The 18,773-nt window shown below is 40.5% G+C and overlaps 1 protein-coding gene across 2 annotated transcripts in view; it reads left to right on the top strand.

Annotated features, from left to right (window-relative positions):
- HPGDS (hematopoietic prostaglandin D synthase) overlaps nucleotides 1-18,773 on the top strand; it is an 81,000-nt gene that overhangs the window by 14,546 nt on the left and 47,681 nt on the right. The window contains exons 1-2 of one of the 2 annotated variants that reach the window (XM_056567443.1): nucleotides 1,246-1,386; nucleotides 13,434-13,575. In XM_056567443.1, coding sequence (XP_056423418.1) covers nucleotides 13,443-13,575 — 133 coding nt within the window. In that variant the 5' untranslated portion in view covers nucleotides 1,246-1,386; nucleotides 13,434-13,442. Of the gene's footprint in view, nucleotides 1-1,245; nucleotides 1,387-13,433; nucleotides 13,576-18,773 lie in introns of those variants that run through there. The other variant, XM_056567452.1, reaches the window with a different exon arrangement.

Genomic DNA, 18,773 nt, shown 5'->3' on the forward strand with positions numbered 1-18,773 from the left:
TCTGAATTTTCCAGGGACCAGTTTTGAAGTGAATTTGAAGGGCCTTCATATTAGAAATGCTCCATTATAAAAACTGCACCCCTCAAAGTATTCAAAATTACATTCAAAAAGTTTGTTAACTCTTTAGGTGTTTCACAGGAATAGCAGCAAAGTGAAGGAGAAAATTCAAAATCTTCATTTTTTACACTCGCATGTTCTTGTAGACCCAGTTTTTGAATTTTTACAAGGGGTAATAGGAGAAAAAGCCCCCAAAATTTGTAACCCAATTTCTCTTGAGTAAGAAAGTACCTCATGTGTATGTCAAGTGTTCTGTGAGTGCACTACAAGGCTCAGTAGGGAAGGAGCGACAATGGGATTTTGGAGAGTGAGTTTTTCTGAAATGGTTTTTGGGGGGCATGTCAAATTTAGGAAACTCCTATGGTGCCAGAACATCAAAGAAACCCCCACATGGCATACTATTTTGGAAACTACACCCCTCAAGGAATGTAACAAGGGGTACAGTGAGCTTTAACACCCCACAGGTGTTTGACGACTTTTTGTTAAAGTCGAATGTGTAAATGAAAAAAAAAATTTTCACTAAAATGCTGTTTTTCCCCCCAATTTTACAATTTTTACAAAGGGTAATGGGAGAAAATGCCCCCCAAAATTTGTAACCCCCATTTCTTCTGAGTATGGAAAAACCCCATATGTGGACATCAAGTGCTCTGCTGGTGCACTACAATGCTCAGAAGAGAAGGAGCACCATTGAGCTTTTGTAGAGAGAATTTGTTTGGAATGGAAGTTAGGGGCCATGTGTGTTTACAAAGCCCCCACGTGGTGCCAGGACAGTGGACCCCCCCCCCATGTGACCCCATTTTGGAAACTACACCCCTCACAGAATTCAAGGGGTGCAGTGAGCATTTACAGTTTGACAGATCTTTGGAACAGTGGGCTGTGCAAATGAAAAATGTCATAATGATAAGTCTCCAGTGATGTGTTCAGGTTCTGTTTGGCTTTCACAGGAGTATGTCTAAATGCAATAATAATACATAATAATGCTCAAAAAATGTTAATAAAAAGATCACATTCAGAAAATAGAAACCACTTGCGGCACGAACGGTCATACCCCGTCTCTGGAAGTCCACTACTCCTACCCTCTCATTCTGGCTTCAGGAGGTGGCTCACTTACACACAATGGAGGAATTGATTGCGGATTCACACAGCACAGTAGATAGTTATTCAGCTGTTTGGTCTCCATGGTTGGGTTTGCTATCCTCGCCGGACTTCAGAGACCTTCACACCCCCCGCCTGCACCCCTCCCCTGGCTCCCACTATTCCTCACCCTGGTTAGGTTGTGTAGTCACTGCAACGACTTGGAGGAGCGTGGAGCTGGGATCTCACCACAAGGTATGTTGTTTGCCTGGTCAGTTTCGTGCTTGTACTGTGGAATTAATCACCCTTTTTCCTTCCTTTCTTTCCCTCCTTCTCTTCTTTTTCTTTTCTTCCCCTAGTCTGTTCCTACCTCTCCTGCTCTCCAGGAGTTGTCTTCCTCCCCTTTTTCACCCCGGTCCCCCTTCCCCATGTCTTTTACCTAATTGTTATTTTTTTAGACCAGAGCCCCCCCCTTTTCCTGTATTTACTACAGAGGATTGTTACTTGTTCATAGGACTAATGCCTTCTATTGTATTGTTATGCCATACAAGTGCCTCTGCTTTTCTGACTGCTAATATATCTTTTACTTGCACTCCCCTACCCGCAATACTACCTGTTTTGGATCATTGTTATTACCATTGTCGTTGAAAAATAAAAACTTTCTAATTTGAAAAAAAAAAAGAGAAACCAATTAAAAAAAAATATTTTAGTATCTGGCTCTAGTCAGTAAAAAGAAATAAATTAAGTAAAAAAATAAAAGCATCATGGTAAAACAGGGGTACTCCGCCCACAGACTTCTTATCCCCTATCCAAAAGATAGGGGATAAGATGTCTGATTGCTGGGGTCCCACCGGTGGGGAGGGGTCCTGATGGCCGCCATGCCTCCTCTCGTAGACATGAATGGAAGGGGGCGTGAAGTGACGTCACGGGGGGGCATAGAATGACATCACATCTCCGTCCGCTGAAACCCACCGTTGTAAACCTACTGTTTAGAATGCTGGGTGCTGCACAGAGATCGCGGGGGGTCCCAGGGCCAGGACCAAGGAAGTTCAATATTTATAAATATCAGTCCTGAACATCATCTTTTGTTTCTAAACCCTCATAATCATGACAATTAAAATGTGTAAGCCTGTAATTATGGGTCATACACATTGAAGTGTTATATACCTGTTTGGGGCTGGGACACACAGTTTCCTGTTGTTAGAAGTACTATTCGTGTTACACAGAGAATTAATTGTGTTGTGTGGAATAGGAAATAGATAACATTTGGCATGACTCATACAATAGGAAAATAAAGTAGTGTAATTTGAATGTACTGTATCTATGTGCTTTATACATTTCTAAAGTGTTCTAGTTATACATTTCTAACTAGAACACTTAAGAAATGTATAACTATCATGAGAGATGTAAAATCTTCCTGTATCTATCCCTCAGTTGTCATACATGTAACTTTCTGGTAACATTTTTATACCACTGTGTCAAATAAGGTATTATGTCATAACAGAAATCAATATAAATATGTACTGTTCTCTACCTGGGACCTATGGTACTGTTTCTCATATAGACCCATACATGAAACATTTCCAAACAAAACATATGGTGACTTAAGCTCCATTTATATCATGTTTCGCTGGCCCATTTCTACCTCTGAGACTTTCTATTCACCGCTTCTCTTTAATACAGAGCCCTTCTGCCTACCAACCTGTTGACTGCTGTACTCTACCTCGGACCTCTGGTACTGTTTCTGGTACATTGTCCCATATACTTCATCCACTGTGGAACGCGAGCTTGCGTTCCACTTCATAGGAACTGATGCCACCATGCGTTCCACCTAGACCGAATGTGACGTTACGCTGCCTTCCACTTACCGGAAGCAGCGTCTGTCAATGTGCGAACATCGGCCTTTTTAAGGGCCAGATACATGGCCCAGAGCAGCGGCGTCTCTGGGCTCACCGGCAGCGTGCACCTTCAAATCGTAGAATAAGGTATGTTTACACTGTTAGCATCTCCTGGGCACAAAATTCTTTGGGGGCTCTTATGCGCCTATTATTGCATCAGCAGTATGGTAATTACGACCACCTTCCCTTTAGCTTACCACGGCTTGGTCCTTTATCCTGACTGCTCCCATCCTTTTGCCGGTCTTTTTGAAAATATCCTGCTGCCGGGTAATTTGAATATACCTTTTCCACCAGGTTAGTTTATGACCCATTGTTTTGCTGTTGGGACAATGTATATATTCTGCTATATTACTGATACAGTGCTTTTGTGTACTTTATTACAGTCTGCAACTTTGTTTTAGTAACTAGGGACCATCTTAGTCTCAGTGGTGTGTCATCATCTAACATGTTGCCCTCTTGTGTGGTCACATGTGTGGTTACATTACCTGGTGTACTGTTCCTGGATGTATTTATACCATAACCTCATATAATCCTATATATCTACGTATCTTTGCAGGCTACGGCCTGGTTCTTTCAGGTCCCCCATCTTAAGGACTCAATATTTGGATTATCTATCCATACCTAAAGTTGCGCTTGACTTACCCTACCTTTATCACATGTGGTAAGCAATTTTGTCACATGAGTTAATAACTTTATTACCATTTGGTGACTATTTGACATATCTTATGTACATATTTGTTGTGTTTTTTTTTCTCACAGCGGGCATGAATATCTCTTAGGAGACGGATCTAATCTGCACAATTAACTCTTGGGCAATAGCCATCTACTTATCCATACTTTGGTCTACTGTTACTGTTATGTAGCCATTGTCATCTCTACTGTGTGTCTGTCAGAAACATACTTAATATTGACAGTGACTTTTACCTTATATGACTAAGCTAACACCCACTTACTGTCAGGATCCGGACTGGTATGCGGACAGGACACGGGTAGTGGATCCTCTGTGCCAGAGAGGCGACGGCGTGGGCCGTACCAGGGGAACGGAATCTAAGGGGTTACTGGTTTTCACCAGAGCCCACCGCAAAGCAGGATGCGGCAAGTAACCCCCAGGTCGTTCCACCCGGTAGTGATTCAACCCCTCTGGCGGCTGAGACTGGCGCAGGACGCAAGGACAAGGCAAGGCAAGGCAAGGTCAGATGTAGCAGAAGGTCAGGGCAGGTGGCGACGGTTCGTAGTCAGGGGCAACAGCAAGGGTCTGGATACACAGGCAATGGGCTCACAAAAAAGCTTTCACTGGCACAAGGCAACAAGATCCGGCAAGAACAGGAAGGGGAAATGGGGTTTTATAGTGATTAACAGTGATTGGGCCAGGCACCAATTAATGGTGCACTGGCCCTTTAAATTTAAGAGAGCTGGCGCGCGTGTGCCCTAGAGAGCGGGGCCGCGCACGCCGGGAGGACACAGAAGGCAGGGGGAGGTAAGAAAAATGGGATGCGACCCACAGGCGGACTTGTGCGGCCAAGGGGATCGCATCCCCGCCGGCAGCACTGTAGCAGCGCTCCCGATCAGAGGGATAGACCGGAGCACTGCAGGAGCACACACACCATGAGCACTCCGGGATGGATGCGAGACCTGGAGCGCTCGGCGTTACACTTACCCATTGACGCTGCATTCATCATTATCCTTTTTGTACATCTTAATCATCTATGTGTGTTGGTCTCGTTTTATTTTTTCAATTATCATTTGATCTCTGTAATTAAATGTGGTATCCTCTCACACATTGGCAAGAGAGGTCTACTAAACTGCGAAAAACATTGGCAAGAGAGGTCTACTAAACTGTTTAATGTATTACTTTGTACCTTAATTCCCTGCCCCTATCCACACTTAGTGACAGGAGATCTCCACCTAGATAGGTAGGGTCTCCAGTGTCACCTATACCCTCACTCCCATCTCCCTTTCCAGCACTTTTTTGTCTGATATTTTTGTATGACATTTTATATATAGGTAAATCTAGTTTCATTAAACGGGCACAGTCAGATTCCAAAACTTTTTATATGTTGTACATCTTGGCAAAACCTGAGCCTTTCTAATAGACTTCATAAGAACATTTTATTTCCTTTTTATAGAAATCATGGCTTATAAAATCACCCTCACTTGCCCGCTCATCTCCCATTTCTGGAAAGACATCACAGGTGTACTGAAGGCGGTGATGGGGTGCGATATCCTTCGCACTCTGGCTCAGATATTCTTGGGGCTTCCCACCCCTACTTGTACCCCTGCCTATAGATCACTGCTGAATCACTTACTAACAGCAGCAAAAGCCCTGATACCTCTACACTGGAAATATTCCACTCCACCCTCTGTTCAGGAGTGGACTTGCAAGGTCTCTAATTTGTGCAGGATGGAGGAACTCTCCAGTTGGAGTACCCATAACCACGAGCGTTTCCTCCAGGACTGGAAACCTTGGAAGGAGTATCTATACTCTCAGTCTTAGTCGCGCTGCCCACGGCTGGCTCACGCCCTGAACCCTGCATTTTAGGTCTGACCACAACTGATCTCTTCCTGATGTACCAAATGGTACATCAGGAAGAGATCAGTTATGGTCAGACCTATAGTACACTAAAGTTGAGTACTATATAATTTGTCCCTTATATAGGATTAGTGTTGCTCGCGAATATTCGCAATTCGAATTTTATTCGCGAATATCGAATATTCACGAATATAGCACTATATATTCGGAATTGCGAATATTCGCTTTTTTTTTCACAGTACACATCACAGTGATCATCCCTCTCTGCTTCCAGCTTGCGTGGTGTAAAGAAGGCTCTAATACTACTGTGTGAGACTGCCGGGCGAATATTCGCATATGCGAATATTCGCGAATATTGATCCCTCCCTTCTGCTGCTTCTATCAAGTTACACTGGTATACTTACTATAAAGTTCATAAATTTTCACATACGCAAATTTTCGCATATGCGGAAAAAAAAACGGGAATATTATGAATATGCGAATTTAGCGAATATATGACGAATATTCTTCCATATATTCACGAAATATCGCGAATTCGAATGTGGCTTATGCCGCTCAACACTATATAGGAATTCAGATGTGAGAACCAGCATTGTTACAGACACAAGTGTTTTTAATGGGATATGTTCGGTGGGGGCGCTGTTACAGATTTTGCACTTAGGCGTGGGAACTTTATTTTTTAGTTATGCCTTTGCCTTTTTACTGCAATGTACCTGCCTCGAAATGTTGTCAGTAGATGCAGTTTTTTCTATGCGACCAAGTCTTAGTAATGTGATATCATGTGCTGGTAGAAACTCAGTATAAATGATCCTTTTAAGTAAATATGGAACTAGTTTGCATTATGTTTTCATTGAAAGCTCACATAATAGACTTTTGCTCTTTGTGCTACTTTATTGTTAGTGTTTCTCTCTATTTTGTTTGCACTGAGAATAGATAGGAAGATCAGATCTTGTCATACTTGCCCCATTATATTTCACATATACAGTTCTGGTTCATGCTTACATGTGCCTTTACAGTAAGTTCTTTGTGAGTATCATCGGATTACACAGCTGCCACGCCTGTTTTTGCTGGCATAATCTACTCTAAAAATAAAATGCAATGATGTGTTATTGATTACTTTTTAGCAGGTCAATCTATTTCTCTAAAAAACAAAACAAAAAAAACCTGAAAAAATAAAATTGAGTGGTTCATGGTGTTAATTTGTATGAAACTTTTTTTTTATAATTTTTTTTGTAATTTTGGAAATTTTTTTGAAATTACAAAGGATTACAATTTTCTCAGCATTAGCCATTGAAATATGCTAGTTTTATACCCGATCTTATAAATAGGAAGTAATTAAACGGAAATTTCAGTACATGAGTACTTATCCCCTATCCACAGAATCCTATGGATAGGGGATGTGTCTAATCATGAGGGTCTGACCGCTGGGACCCCCGCAATCTTCAGCCTAGCACCTGGCTCTTTCCATGCACAGAGCAACCTCTGCTTCGTGCATGGATTACTGTCGACCACGGTATGAAGCAGTGGTCAACACGCATCTCCATTTTTCATTATGGGAGAGCTGGAGATACCATGTTTGTGTATCTCTAGCTCTCTTATAGTGATACATGGAGGACTGCTACATATGGGAGCAGAGGGGAAGAAGGAAAGGATGCCGTACTCTCTCCTCAATTGTATAAAGGGGGATAATTATCATACTAGCAATGTAGGCTAATACTGGCTATATCTCTGTAAGGCTAAGTTTCAACTTTTTTTTATTTTATTTTTTGTGAAAACGACAAGAAAAATGCCAATTCTGCCGTATGGCGTTTTTTCGGGGCAAAAAATACTGCGGCCAGATGTTAGCTGTAAATCAATGAGAAATCACAAAATGCTTATTCCACTTGGAGTTTTTTACTTTGGCGGGTTTTTTTTTTTTTTTATCCTTTTGGCGTTTTTTCACTCTTTTTGGCGTTTTTCAGATTGTTGGTAATCGCAGCATGTTGAGCCACTGGCGATTTTTATTTTTATTAATTTTTTTGTCAAAATCGTGGCGTTTTTCTCCCATAGAAGTCTATGGGAGTGAAAAAATGCCAATAAAAACGATATGTGGGTTTTAACTTTGGCGTTTTTGCAGGCGGTTTTTATTATTTTTTGGACTTCAGCGACCATTAGAAAAAAAAAAAGATACAGTAGTGAAGAAAAAAATTGTATCTAATGAAATGTATCTTTTTATAACAAAATTTGTATTACTTTTTAAACAGGGATCAATTCATGTGGGCGGGCGGGGACCTAAAAATGTAGCTGACAATAAGAAAAATGTAGTGTGTGTATGTTTCTCGCTTTTTTTCTTTATTTTTTACCTTTTTTTTAGGTAATACTACTACTCCCAGCATGGAACACACTGTTCCATGATGGGAGTAGTAGTACCTGTACTAATTGACAGATCGCCCATTGCGATCCTCCTGTATAATGTATAGATTCGGCAGATGCTCTTCTATGGTCCCCTGCACTGGCGTATATATACACATATTCATATTTCCCGCAGAGAGCTGTGATTGGTCAGATGGTTCCAGCCAATCACAGCTCTCTGTGGGAATTAGGAATATGTGTATATATACGGCCGTGCAGGGCACCAGAGAAGAGCGGCCGCATCTATACATTAACTGCAGGTACTACTACTCCCAACATGGAGCACACTCTGCTTCATGCTGGGAGCTGTAGTACCTGCATTACTAGACAGATCGCAGCGGGTGTCAGAAGTTACACTCGCTGTGATCTGTCTATTAATGCAGGTACTACATCTCCCAGCATGGAACAGAGTGTGCACCATGTTGGGAGTAGTAGTACTTGCAGTTAAGGAAAGATCACAGCGGGTATCACTACTGACATCCGCTGTGATCGTCCTGTCTATAGCAGAGATGCAGAGCGACTGTATACAGCACTCGCATCTCTGCACTATACTCGGCCACTCACTCATGCATATTTCCCTCAGAGCTGTGATTGGCTGCAACCATCCAGCCAATCACAGCTCAAAATTCAAAATATGAATGTGATGTTCTATTCACATCACTGGCTGGAGTACAGAGCAGAGATGCGAGCACTGTATAGAGCCGCATCTCTGCTATATTATGGACGATCGCATCGGGTGTCAAGACTGACACCTGGGGCGATATGTCTATACTACAGGTACTACTACTCCCATCATGGAACAGTCTGTTCCATGCTGGGAGTAGTAGTACTACCTAAAAAATTAAAAAAAATAGAGAAAAAAGTGAAACACACGCACTTTATTAAAAAATAATAAAAATGTTGTTATATACATTTTGTTTAATAAAATATTTTTCCATCACTGCTTCATCCTTTTTTTTATTTTTTTTTTTATTTTTTTCTACCCAACAAATTTTGGGTACCAAAAAAAAAAACTGCCAAGGTGCAATTTCCACACAAATGAAAAAACGGCAGAAAAAAATCCAGATGCAGGAAATTGCACTGGCATTTTTTTCAGGCATTTTTTTTAGGCATTTTTTTTCTACCCAAAAAACGCAGCACAAAAAAAACAAGTAGAAACTTAGCCTAATGGCAGCACCGATGCGGGTGAGTTATACATCAGTTTAATCCAGTTTACCCGCATTATGACCCTGTGTATTGAGTTTAATGTGGGTGAAACAGCTGTCAGTTTCCCTTTTAACTCCTCTTATTGGTGCATCAGCACAAAGGCTTCCATTCCTCACCCTACGATTTCTACTACATTGAATATCTGTGATGGTCTAACCTACTTATCTTTGTTCCCTATTCCCCTGTTCCTGATTCTCAAAATCCCTACCTTCTCTCATGCCTTGTCAGACCCTTCACTTGTGTGTTGGAACTTACTGGCCAAATGCAAAGTGCAGGACTTTTATCAGTTTTTTTCTCCTAAGACTGACTTTCAATGACTTTTCATGGGCTTTAGCCTATGCTGCCATGACATGTAGGTCTTGCTGCCAGACCAACCGCATATATTGATCAGAGGAAGGCAAATTCTATCAAATGGGGTTTTATTGGTCTTCAGATTTGAAGTAGATCCTAGAGCACTAGAAACCACAAAGCCTTAAATTGCCCACCCACCCAGCTTTCAACACTTTCACCACTTTCAATACTTTTTCTTTTACTGCAACATAGCCCCCCTTATGTTTCCAATAGAGTATATACCCTTCAATAGTTTTATTGTATTGCTTTGTTCATGCTATATTTTCTCTTCTCTGCGCAAAAGATGTTCATTGCTTTATTGTTCACCCACCTCCTCTACATAGAGGTTGTTGTTTTTTCTTTATGTTTTTGTGAAAATTCTTTAGATAATTTGTGAAACAATCACAAATGTAACAATATAGAGTTTTTCCAAAAATATGCCATACAAAAAGTAGAGGAAATATGGCTATGAAAAGTATTTGGACACGAGATAAAATATGGAGTCATGCTGATTCTCATTTATGGGGATACAGAATATTTAGCCATCTTATTTTCAGCTCAAAAGGTATCCTGTAATTCATACTCTAAATAAATGTCTTGTTATCTATAGCTATCTCCTGTTTTCAGGAAAAGGAAATACAGGAGTTGTCAGGAGAGGGAAATTCAGAATGTCAAAAAGTTGAGTTTTTCCTTAGTAAGGAGTAAGTCATATTCAGTCTTGGACTTGCTTTGCAAGATATCTTGTAAAACAAGGAAGCAACTGCTTCCCCACTACACAATAGTTGAATTCCAGGAATTCCATATCTTATATTTATTCTCATAAGAAATGTGACAGATAAATTCTCTGACTTCTTAGCGAAAAAACTATGAATGTGTAATTTATACACAAGGGACCGGCCATATGTAGTTAGACAGTGATAGGAATGGTGGTAGAGGAATAGAGGATTGCTGGTGTACCTGGTGTACCTACCAGGTTTCAGGATGGCACATCTCATCCAGGGAAAGCTGAGGTATTGCAGAATAGTTGAATCCATAGCAGACCATAGCTGCTGAGGACTTTGGTAATGTTTTCGGGTCTGGATTTTTATAGAAGCTAGTTGGTGGTAAGGTAGGGCTGAAGACAACTGATTAAGATGTTTTAAACCAAGGTCTAACTCAGTTTGCTGGCTGAGGTTGGGAAGAACCTGTACATCTTATGGGAATTAAAAAAAAAAAAGCAGATTTTTTTTTGTGCTGAAAAATAGTACTTCTCATTATCTTGATAAATTTTATAATCCTTCCAGTTCACTGTCCCCATCATGATAAACCACCTTCTGCCTTTATTTGTATTATTATAAATTTTTTGTTTTCTACCTTGATATTGCTCTGTATTTTCTGCTCAGTCTCAGTCAGATTCACAGACTGGGAAGGGGTGTTACCCTGCAGGCGTGACATCATGTGAAGCCATACACGGGAGAACTTCCTCCCTCACTCTGCTACACACAGCCCAGACCAGTTCAGTGTGTGAAATGAGCTCTGATTGGACAAGGCTGCACACACCCCCTCAGCATTTCCTTATTTTTTACTTCTGCCAGGCCTGTGGGGCCAAGTCTGTGGGGAAAATGGGTTCTGAACAAGTAGGGAGAGACCTAGTTGCAGCTTTTTTTAAACACAAAACATAGAAAACTAAAAAATGTTAAACAAAGTACATTAGAAAGATTTTTTAAGTTACCATAAGGAGTGAAATAGCAAAAATTAGTTTTAATGAGAGTGCCCATTTAACAATTATTTTGACCTGAGATCCCCCAACTTTTTGTACCTTGTTAGCCACATTCAGATTTGAGTGATTGTTGGAGACAATCAATTGAAATCACAACTTATGTTCTTAAAAAAAAAAAAATCTTCTAAAGCAAAAGTCACAATGAAATTTCTCTAAACTGTGATAAACTGTGCAACAAATTTACCTCCCAAAACCCAGGTAGAACCAATGATAACACCCCCCCCCCCCCCCCCCCCCATGGTCCTTATGGTCTTCAATGGTACACCACAAAGCAGGGTGTTACAAGCACTTGAGCCACTGGTTGGGGAACACAGATTTAGAGACAACAAAGCCATTTGTTGAGTCTGTGCAACATGTTAGGATTCTACTTTGGCTTTCACCAATATTGCACAATTTTGTAATATACCTTACATAATCCATTTAATGCTGTTATGGTGATGCACACAAAGACACCAAATGTATCAGTAGTGGGTTTAACTAAATTATAAGGTGGAAATAACAAAACATGGTGGGTAGAATGTATGCAATATTTATAATGGTAATGTAGAATGTTGTGCCCACAGTCACACAGGGCACATCATTTGTCTGCATAATATAGCGCAATTGAATCACAACCACGGGGTCCTGACCAGCTGAAAGGACGGACAGAGGATCCCTACCTTCCTCCTTCCTGTCCGATCAGCGCTTCAACAATGCAGGCAACCTGTAGTAATGGAGTGCCGATAACACTGATCATTGCTGTGCTATAGGCTCCTATGGCAATGGCAGAGCATTGATCAGTGTCTGAAAGAAAAATATTACATCTCTGTGTCCCCAGCTGTTGCAAAACTACAACTCCCAGCATACCCTACAGCTTTTGGCTGGAGATACACTGTGTGAAATTGCTGCCCCATGGGGACTAAAAAAAAAAAAATTGTGGAAAATAAATAAAAATAAATAAATAAAAACTCAATAAATGTAAAAAGGCCCCATCCCCTAATAAAAGTGTAAATTACCCCTTTTCCTTTTCATTTTTCGAATAAAGTAAATAAAAATAAACATAAAACATATGTGGTATTGCCACATGCATAAATGTCCAAACTATGAAAATATAACATTAATGAAACTACACGGTCAATGGCGTAAATGTAAAAAAAAATACAAAGTCCAGAATTGCTGATTTTTGGTCACTTCACATAGCTGACAAAAATAAAAAGTGATCAAAAAGTCCCATCAAAACAGAAATGGTGGCAATAAAAAATACAGATCACAGCACATGCCCCGTATATGGAAAAATAAGAAATTTTCAGGGGTTAGAAGAGGATAATTTAAAGGAGTACTCCAGTGTAGTAAAACGTATCCCCTATCCAAAGGATAGGGGATAAGTTACAGATCGTGGGGGTCTGACCGCTTGGAACCTACGCGAACTACTGCATGGCACCCCGGCAGTCCCCAGAAAAGGGACCTGCCGACCCCTGCAAAAGGTTGCGGCCGACATGCCCCCTCCATATATCCCATAGAGCTACATGAGGAGCGTGTCTGCCACCACTTCCTGCAGGGGTACTGTGCAGGAGATAGCTGGTGGGTCCCAGTAGTCGGACTTCCTGCAATCTAAAACTTATCACCTAACCTTTGGCTTGGGTATAAGATTTGCCGCACTAGGGTACTCCAATCCCCCCCCCCCCCCTTCCAATTTTATATTGACTATATGAAATGAAGGGATTGGACATGCAATAGGAGGGATTTCACTATTTGTTATATCGCAATCGCATATCGAAATAGCAATATTTACCTCCATAATCTCAACGCACATTTTCCCCAAATCTTGCAGGCCTACGCTAGAGCCTGTATCTTTAATTCCACAATTGTTCCTGAACCTGCAATGGTGAAAAGAGCGAGCTGTACAGGATCTATCTTTATTCCCTAGTAATTTGGTTGGGCAGTGCTTTTTGCATACGATATGTTACTGTATGATATGATTATTATTATTTTTATTGTTATTATTATTATATGGTACACCATAAGGGGAAGTATCATTAGAAGGTAATGCAAAGGGCACCATCCAATCTAAGGTAGGTATTTGCAGTTATACATGTAATTAAAATAAAACACTTTCACATAGGCTTGTATATGATTCATACGTTGACACACAGTTTCATGTGATATAAAATAGAATAATTCCTATGGTTTTGTATTTCTTCTGTTTCAGGATTACATCATGCCGAACTACAAGCTTACCTATTTTAATTTCAAAGGTAGAGCAGAGATTCTTCGGTACCTCTTTGCCTATACAAACACTGAATTTGAAGACCATAGAATTGAATATAAAGACTGGCCTTCATGTAAAGACTGTAAGTTCTGATGCCTACTTTACTTACTTTGCTATTCTATTACTCTTGTTTGTTATTCGAATGAAATTATGTACATAATGATCGACATCTCACAAAAGCATCCACAGAGTTATGCAAGGTCTGATGGAAAAAATCTAGGACTACTGCTTCAGATGCCAGTACATAATTAGTATGCATCACTGACATGTATCAAATATACGTGTGGTCTACCACACCGGCAAGTAAATTCCCCAGGAATGGTCAAAGATGCCTAAGAATGTTCAGTGTTTTCTTCATCATGATCATGTTCCTTCACATGCTGCTCTGCCTGCTCAGACCTTGGCAGGAGAAAACATTCCTGTGTTCCCACAGCCATGCTATTCTTCTGAATTTGTATCTTTTTTAATTTATTTTTTATTATGTATCAAAATTTCTGTATTCATTGACATACTATTATCACAATATAAAGCAATACAAAATTAATTCCCAAAACCCACCCCTCCCTCCCCCTCTGTGTTGGAAAGAAAAAAAAATGTATCCTCTTTGAATTTGTATCCTCTTTGTTTTCTTTGTTTTGTTGTTTGTTTGTTTTTTCAAGCCCCAAAAATAAGTTGAAGGAAAAAATTCTAAAGTTAATTTTCTATATGGATTCTGATGCTGATTGTATGTAAGATTCTGTGTGGAATCCACATACCATGGGTTTTAATGGAAATCCATGCCACGGTTCATATGGCAAAAAAATTTCCAATGTGGATTCCTAATCTCCATTGTGGGAAAAAATTGTGACTTTGTTTCTTGCAACAGATTCTGCACAGAATCTGCATTAAAGAATTAAGAACCCAGATTTGAATTCCAGGTTGAAAAAAAAAATAAAAATGAATGAGGCTAATCCTAATCCAAATGTAGGACATACAAGCTGCAAATCCGCTGCAGGAATCCAAAATCTGAAATAGAAAAATATATTGTTGAACATGATTTAAAGGTGACCCCTTCTGCATGATTTCCAGCAATTGCAGGAGGCTTTAGAACCCATTATTAATAAATGCACATTATTGTGGTGGGTGAAACAAGCATAATGTTACCATAACCCATTAAATGAAAACTCCAGCCAAATGAAATTACCTTTTATGTAGCTGCACAGGTAAAGTTATATACCTTTGTATTGCAAAGTGTAATCTTTACTGAGCACATATCCTGCTTTTCTCTATGACTAGCATCTAAAGTAGACAACACATCACACTTCCTTCTCCTCAGCTCAGAGAGCCCAGCTTCATTGTGCTGTGTGCGATTGTCCTTGATTGGCTGACACTCACACACCTGCTCATCTATATTCACTGCTCACTCTCTGAAGGCAGCCCCTACCTGCAGCTCACACAGAAAACAGATGCAGGGGCTTTTGGTTTGTGCTTTTTTTCCTTACTTAGCTGGATTTTTAAAGGTTGTTTATGGGAGGTATGGGGGTCCAATTTTGAAACAATATGCTGTGATGCCTTTGATGTTATTGGTGGGCATCAGTGTGATCACTGATTTTTGCCACTAGCGGCAAGGCTCCCCCTTCTATGAGGCAAGCACAGCTCCTGCGCTCGCTTCATAGATTGTACATGTCGCAGGGTGTAAGTGTACACCCTGGTGCACGAAGTACCAGGCTGTCAGACATAAAGTGCAAAGCAATTATAAAAATGCTTTTAAAAAGGTCGTAGTCTTTAACAAATACCTAATCTGAATACTGTAATATTGCAGAATATGTTCTTAGAGAGGAGAATTGTATTAATCCCTTAGGATAGGGTCACATAGTATTTTGTTCAGTATTTTTGCCAAAACCAGGAATATGACCAGAAAAAGAAGCAAATCTTTCCATCATAGTTTGTGTGTCTGTTCTCTCATTCTTGTTTTGGCTTAATATGTTGACCAAAATACTTCTTGTGAATCCAGTCTTAGGGTAGGGTCACACAGTGTATATGCAGCGCATTTCACGCTGCACGAAATATGCTGCACAGTGGAAATACGCTGTGTATTCTCTTATGAGAAGACACACAGAGCTACCTGTGGCAGCCCTGTGTGTGCAGTAAGATCTGGAGGCGGGCACAGCGTGCCAACACCACCTCCAAACCTCACTGGGCACACAGGGCTGCCGCCGGGTAGCTGCTCTCTCCTGCTACGCAATGTGAGAAATGTTATGTATACACTGTGACCTTACCCTTAGGGTGTATTAACATGTACAGTCTCTTGGGCATATTTGATGGGTAGGATTTGAAGCTGTGCTCAGTCATTTAATTTACAGTCAACTCTTCAACATAAAATCTGCAGCTTCAGTACCTGCGCATCCATTATGCAGATGATACTGTACATGTGAATACACCTAAGAGCTATTTCAGAGTTCAGGTAAAAAAAATGGGAAAAAAGGCTGCAGGGTTATTACACACAGAGCAAAAGCGTAGCACTAATCCTGCATCCTAAATATACAATAGAGCTTTCCTGGTTTTGTTACAGGTTGCTCTCATGTGCTCCTTCTCAGTACAGCAACAATCAACCTTACCTCAACAGGTAGATTACAGTTCCCACGATACATTGCTGACATCTGTTCCACCTGTATTTCCCTGGCTGCTGCTCAACTTGAGGCCTTATTTATAAAATTGCCTAAAAGAACAACTGTATTATCCATAGCAACTAATTGGTTCTCCGCACCAGAACTTTGCGCAATTCAGATTCACTACTGAACCTCACTGTGCACTGGAATACAGGAATAATGATGAATATTTAACAAATAATAATTTGATGAGCCTGGACAAACTGTACCTTTTAGATGTACCATTATGGAATATGTATGTATTTTCTTTTAACCTTTATGAGTTGTAATGTACTTCATTTAAAAGTTGTAAAAGAAAAAATCTGACACATCAATTGCACCAGGTGTGACTCTTACCTCTTCATAACCTATAGGTACAGCCAAGGAGCCAGCTGCAATATTCATAATGTACTGGCCATAATATTATGATAACCCAAGCAACCACAGTTGTCCCCAGTGAGTGCCTTGCCAGCTTACATCAATAATGTTTCCACCTTGATAATCCCTGTAATCAGGGCTCATGTCCTGCAGGAACGCATGGGAACGGAGTTCCTGTACTTTTTCCACAGCAGGAACACCATTCCCATTAGCAGAAGTCCTGCAGGACCAGCCCTTGAGTATAAATCTTGGGTGAGTTCCCACACTTTTTTCCTAGGACTTGACCCTTGCCTATAATCATGTCTGTGATGAGGAGGGCACTGCCAAAATGTAGATTGGTGACATAGAACTTCTGTCCTAAAAAACTATAGAATGTTTTGTGTGATACAGCTGCAGTGAGTCTTAATTTCTCCCTTTTTAGTGTAGCTTATACACACAGACTAATGGTGACAAGATCCAGCTGCAGTAGTGTACTAGTGACAGATACAGATCTGTAAGGCAGCAGCCATTTTGCCTTCTATGGATGCTTCCCTTCAGGGCCAAGTTGAAGCATCCACAGAATGCGAAACAGTCTTGGTCCTGCTTGTCTGTACCTGTGACCGGAATTGTATTTCTCCTACATTTTTAAATATTTGATATACTAGCTTGTGACATGCTTAAAAACTTTCAAAGTAAAACTCAGCAGGTCCGTCCAAATAAAGCCAAAAACCATCCCCAAATATATCAATGCTTTGTCCTTTACACATGTCCATGCCTTTTTTGGTGAATGACAAAACTCTGCTGGCCCCATAAGCATCTGATTGACATTGCATGCTAGCATTTAGTATATGATCCACACGTACATCCAGGTTCTCTTCAACCATTCTCTTCAAAGATTTCTCCAGAAACTGGCTGAACCCCAAGAAATCACTGCTATTGATCTCCCAGTAATTGACCACTCCAATCTCCAAGGTGGAGTTGAAGAATTTGCACCCACCTCTTCTGTAGTGGCATGCGTCACCGAAGTTTAATTTAGTTTCCTTTTATTTTACACAAGGCAATTGACATATTTTTTCATTCTATATATTGCACATAATTGTATATATTTTATAAACATAAAACTATATTTTATTAACAGTAAACTATATATTTGTACAGAGCCATAACAGGACTCCTGTACATACGAAAGTATTAACCTCTATAAGCACTGCTTCTAGGTAAAAACCTCTCTAGGTATGGCAGCGCTAAGAAACCAAACAGTTTTATACGAGGGAAATGTACCCCTAAAACCTACAATTTGATCTTGAGGTAAGGCTGCTTTCACACAGTGAAATAGTTCCGTTTAGGAACTTCCACCAGAAGTTCCGTCACTATATCGGCAAAACCCGGCCGTGACTAAATTGCATTGCAGCCTATGGGGTTTTGTAACTGCCTGCTTGCACCCGCATATGCCCGTAATTTATTACGGGCGTTATATAGTGACGGGACATCGTGCCGGAAAAATTACTGCATGCAGTAATTTTTCCGCCACGATGTCCCGTCACTATATAACGTCCGGAATGGATTACGGTCATATGCGGGTGCAAGCAGGCAGTTACAAAACCCCATAGGCTGCAATGAAATTTATTCACGGCCGTCAGGGGTTTTGTTACGGCCGGGTTTCGCTGATATAGTGACGGAAATTCTGGCAGAAGTTCCTAAACGGAACTATTTCACAGTGTGAAAGCAGCCTAAGATTTATGCAACTGTGCTGCACTGAGCATTATTGTGTTTGCCATTCGAATACATCAGAAACACATTTAGGGTCTATTCACACGTACAGTATTCTGCGCAGATTTGATGCGCAGGATTTCAAGCTGTGATCAGTTTACATTGAAACTGCAGCAGAAAATCCTGCGCATCAAATCTGCACAGAATACTGTACGTGTGAATAGACCATTAGGGCGCTAACATCTAGGATTTGTGGATCCGTCAGGCAGATAGAGCAGAAGAATTTTAAAACCAACTCCTGCCCGATCCATACTGTACCCCACTGATTTCCGTGAGCCAACTGGAGTCAAGAAGTGTCTCCAAACATATTCCATTTTTGAACTTGACTAAAAAGTGCAACAGACCATGATTTTCAGTTTAAAAACACCCCCCAAAAAATACAGTAATCCCTCAACTTACAATGGCCTCAACATACAATAGTTTCAACATACAATGGTCTTTTCTGGACCATTGTAAGTTGAAACCAGACTCAACATACAATTCTACAGACAGTCCAGATCTGTGAAACGTGTCAATGGCTGGAAGA

The sequence above is a fragment of the Hyla sarda genome, chromosome 1 (assembly GCF_029499605.1).
Source record: "Hyla sarda isolate aHylSar1 chromosome 1, aHylSar1.hap1, whole genome shotgun sequence".
Taxonomy (NCBI): Eukaryota; Metazoa; Chordata; class Amphibia; order Anura; family Hylidae; genus Hyla; species Hyla sarda.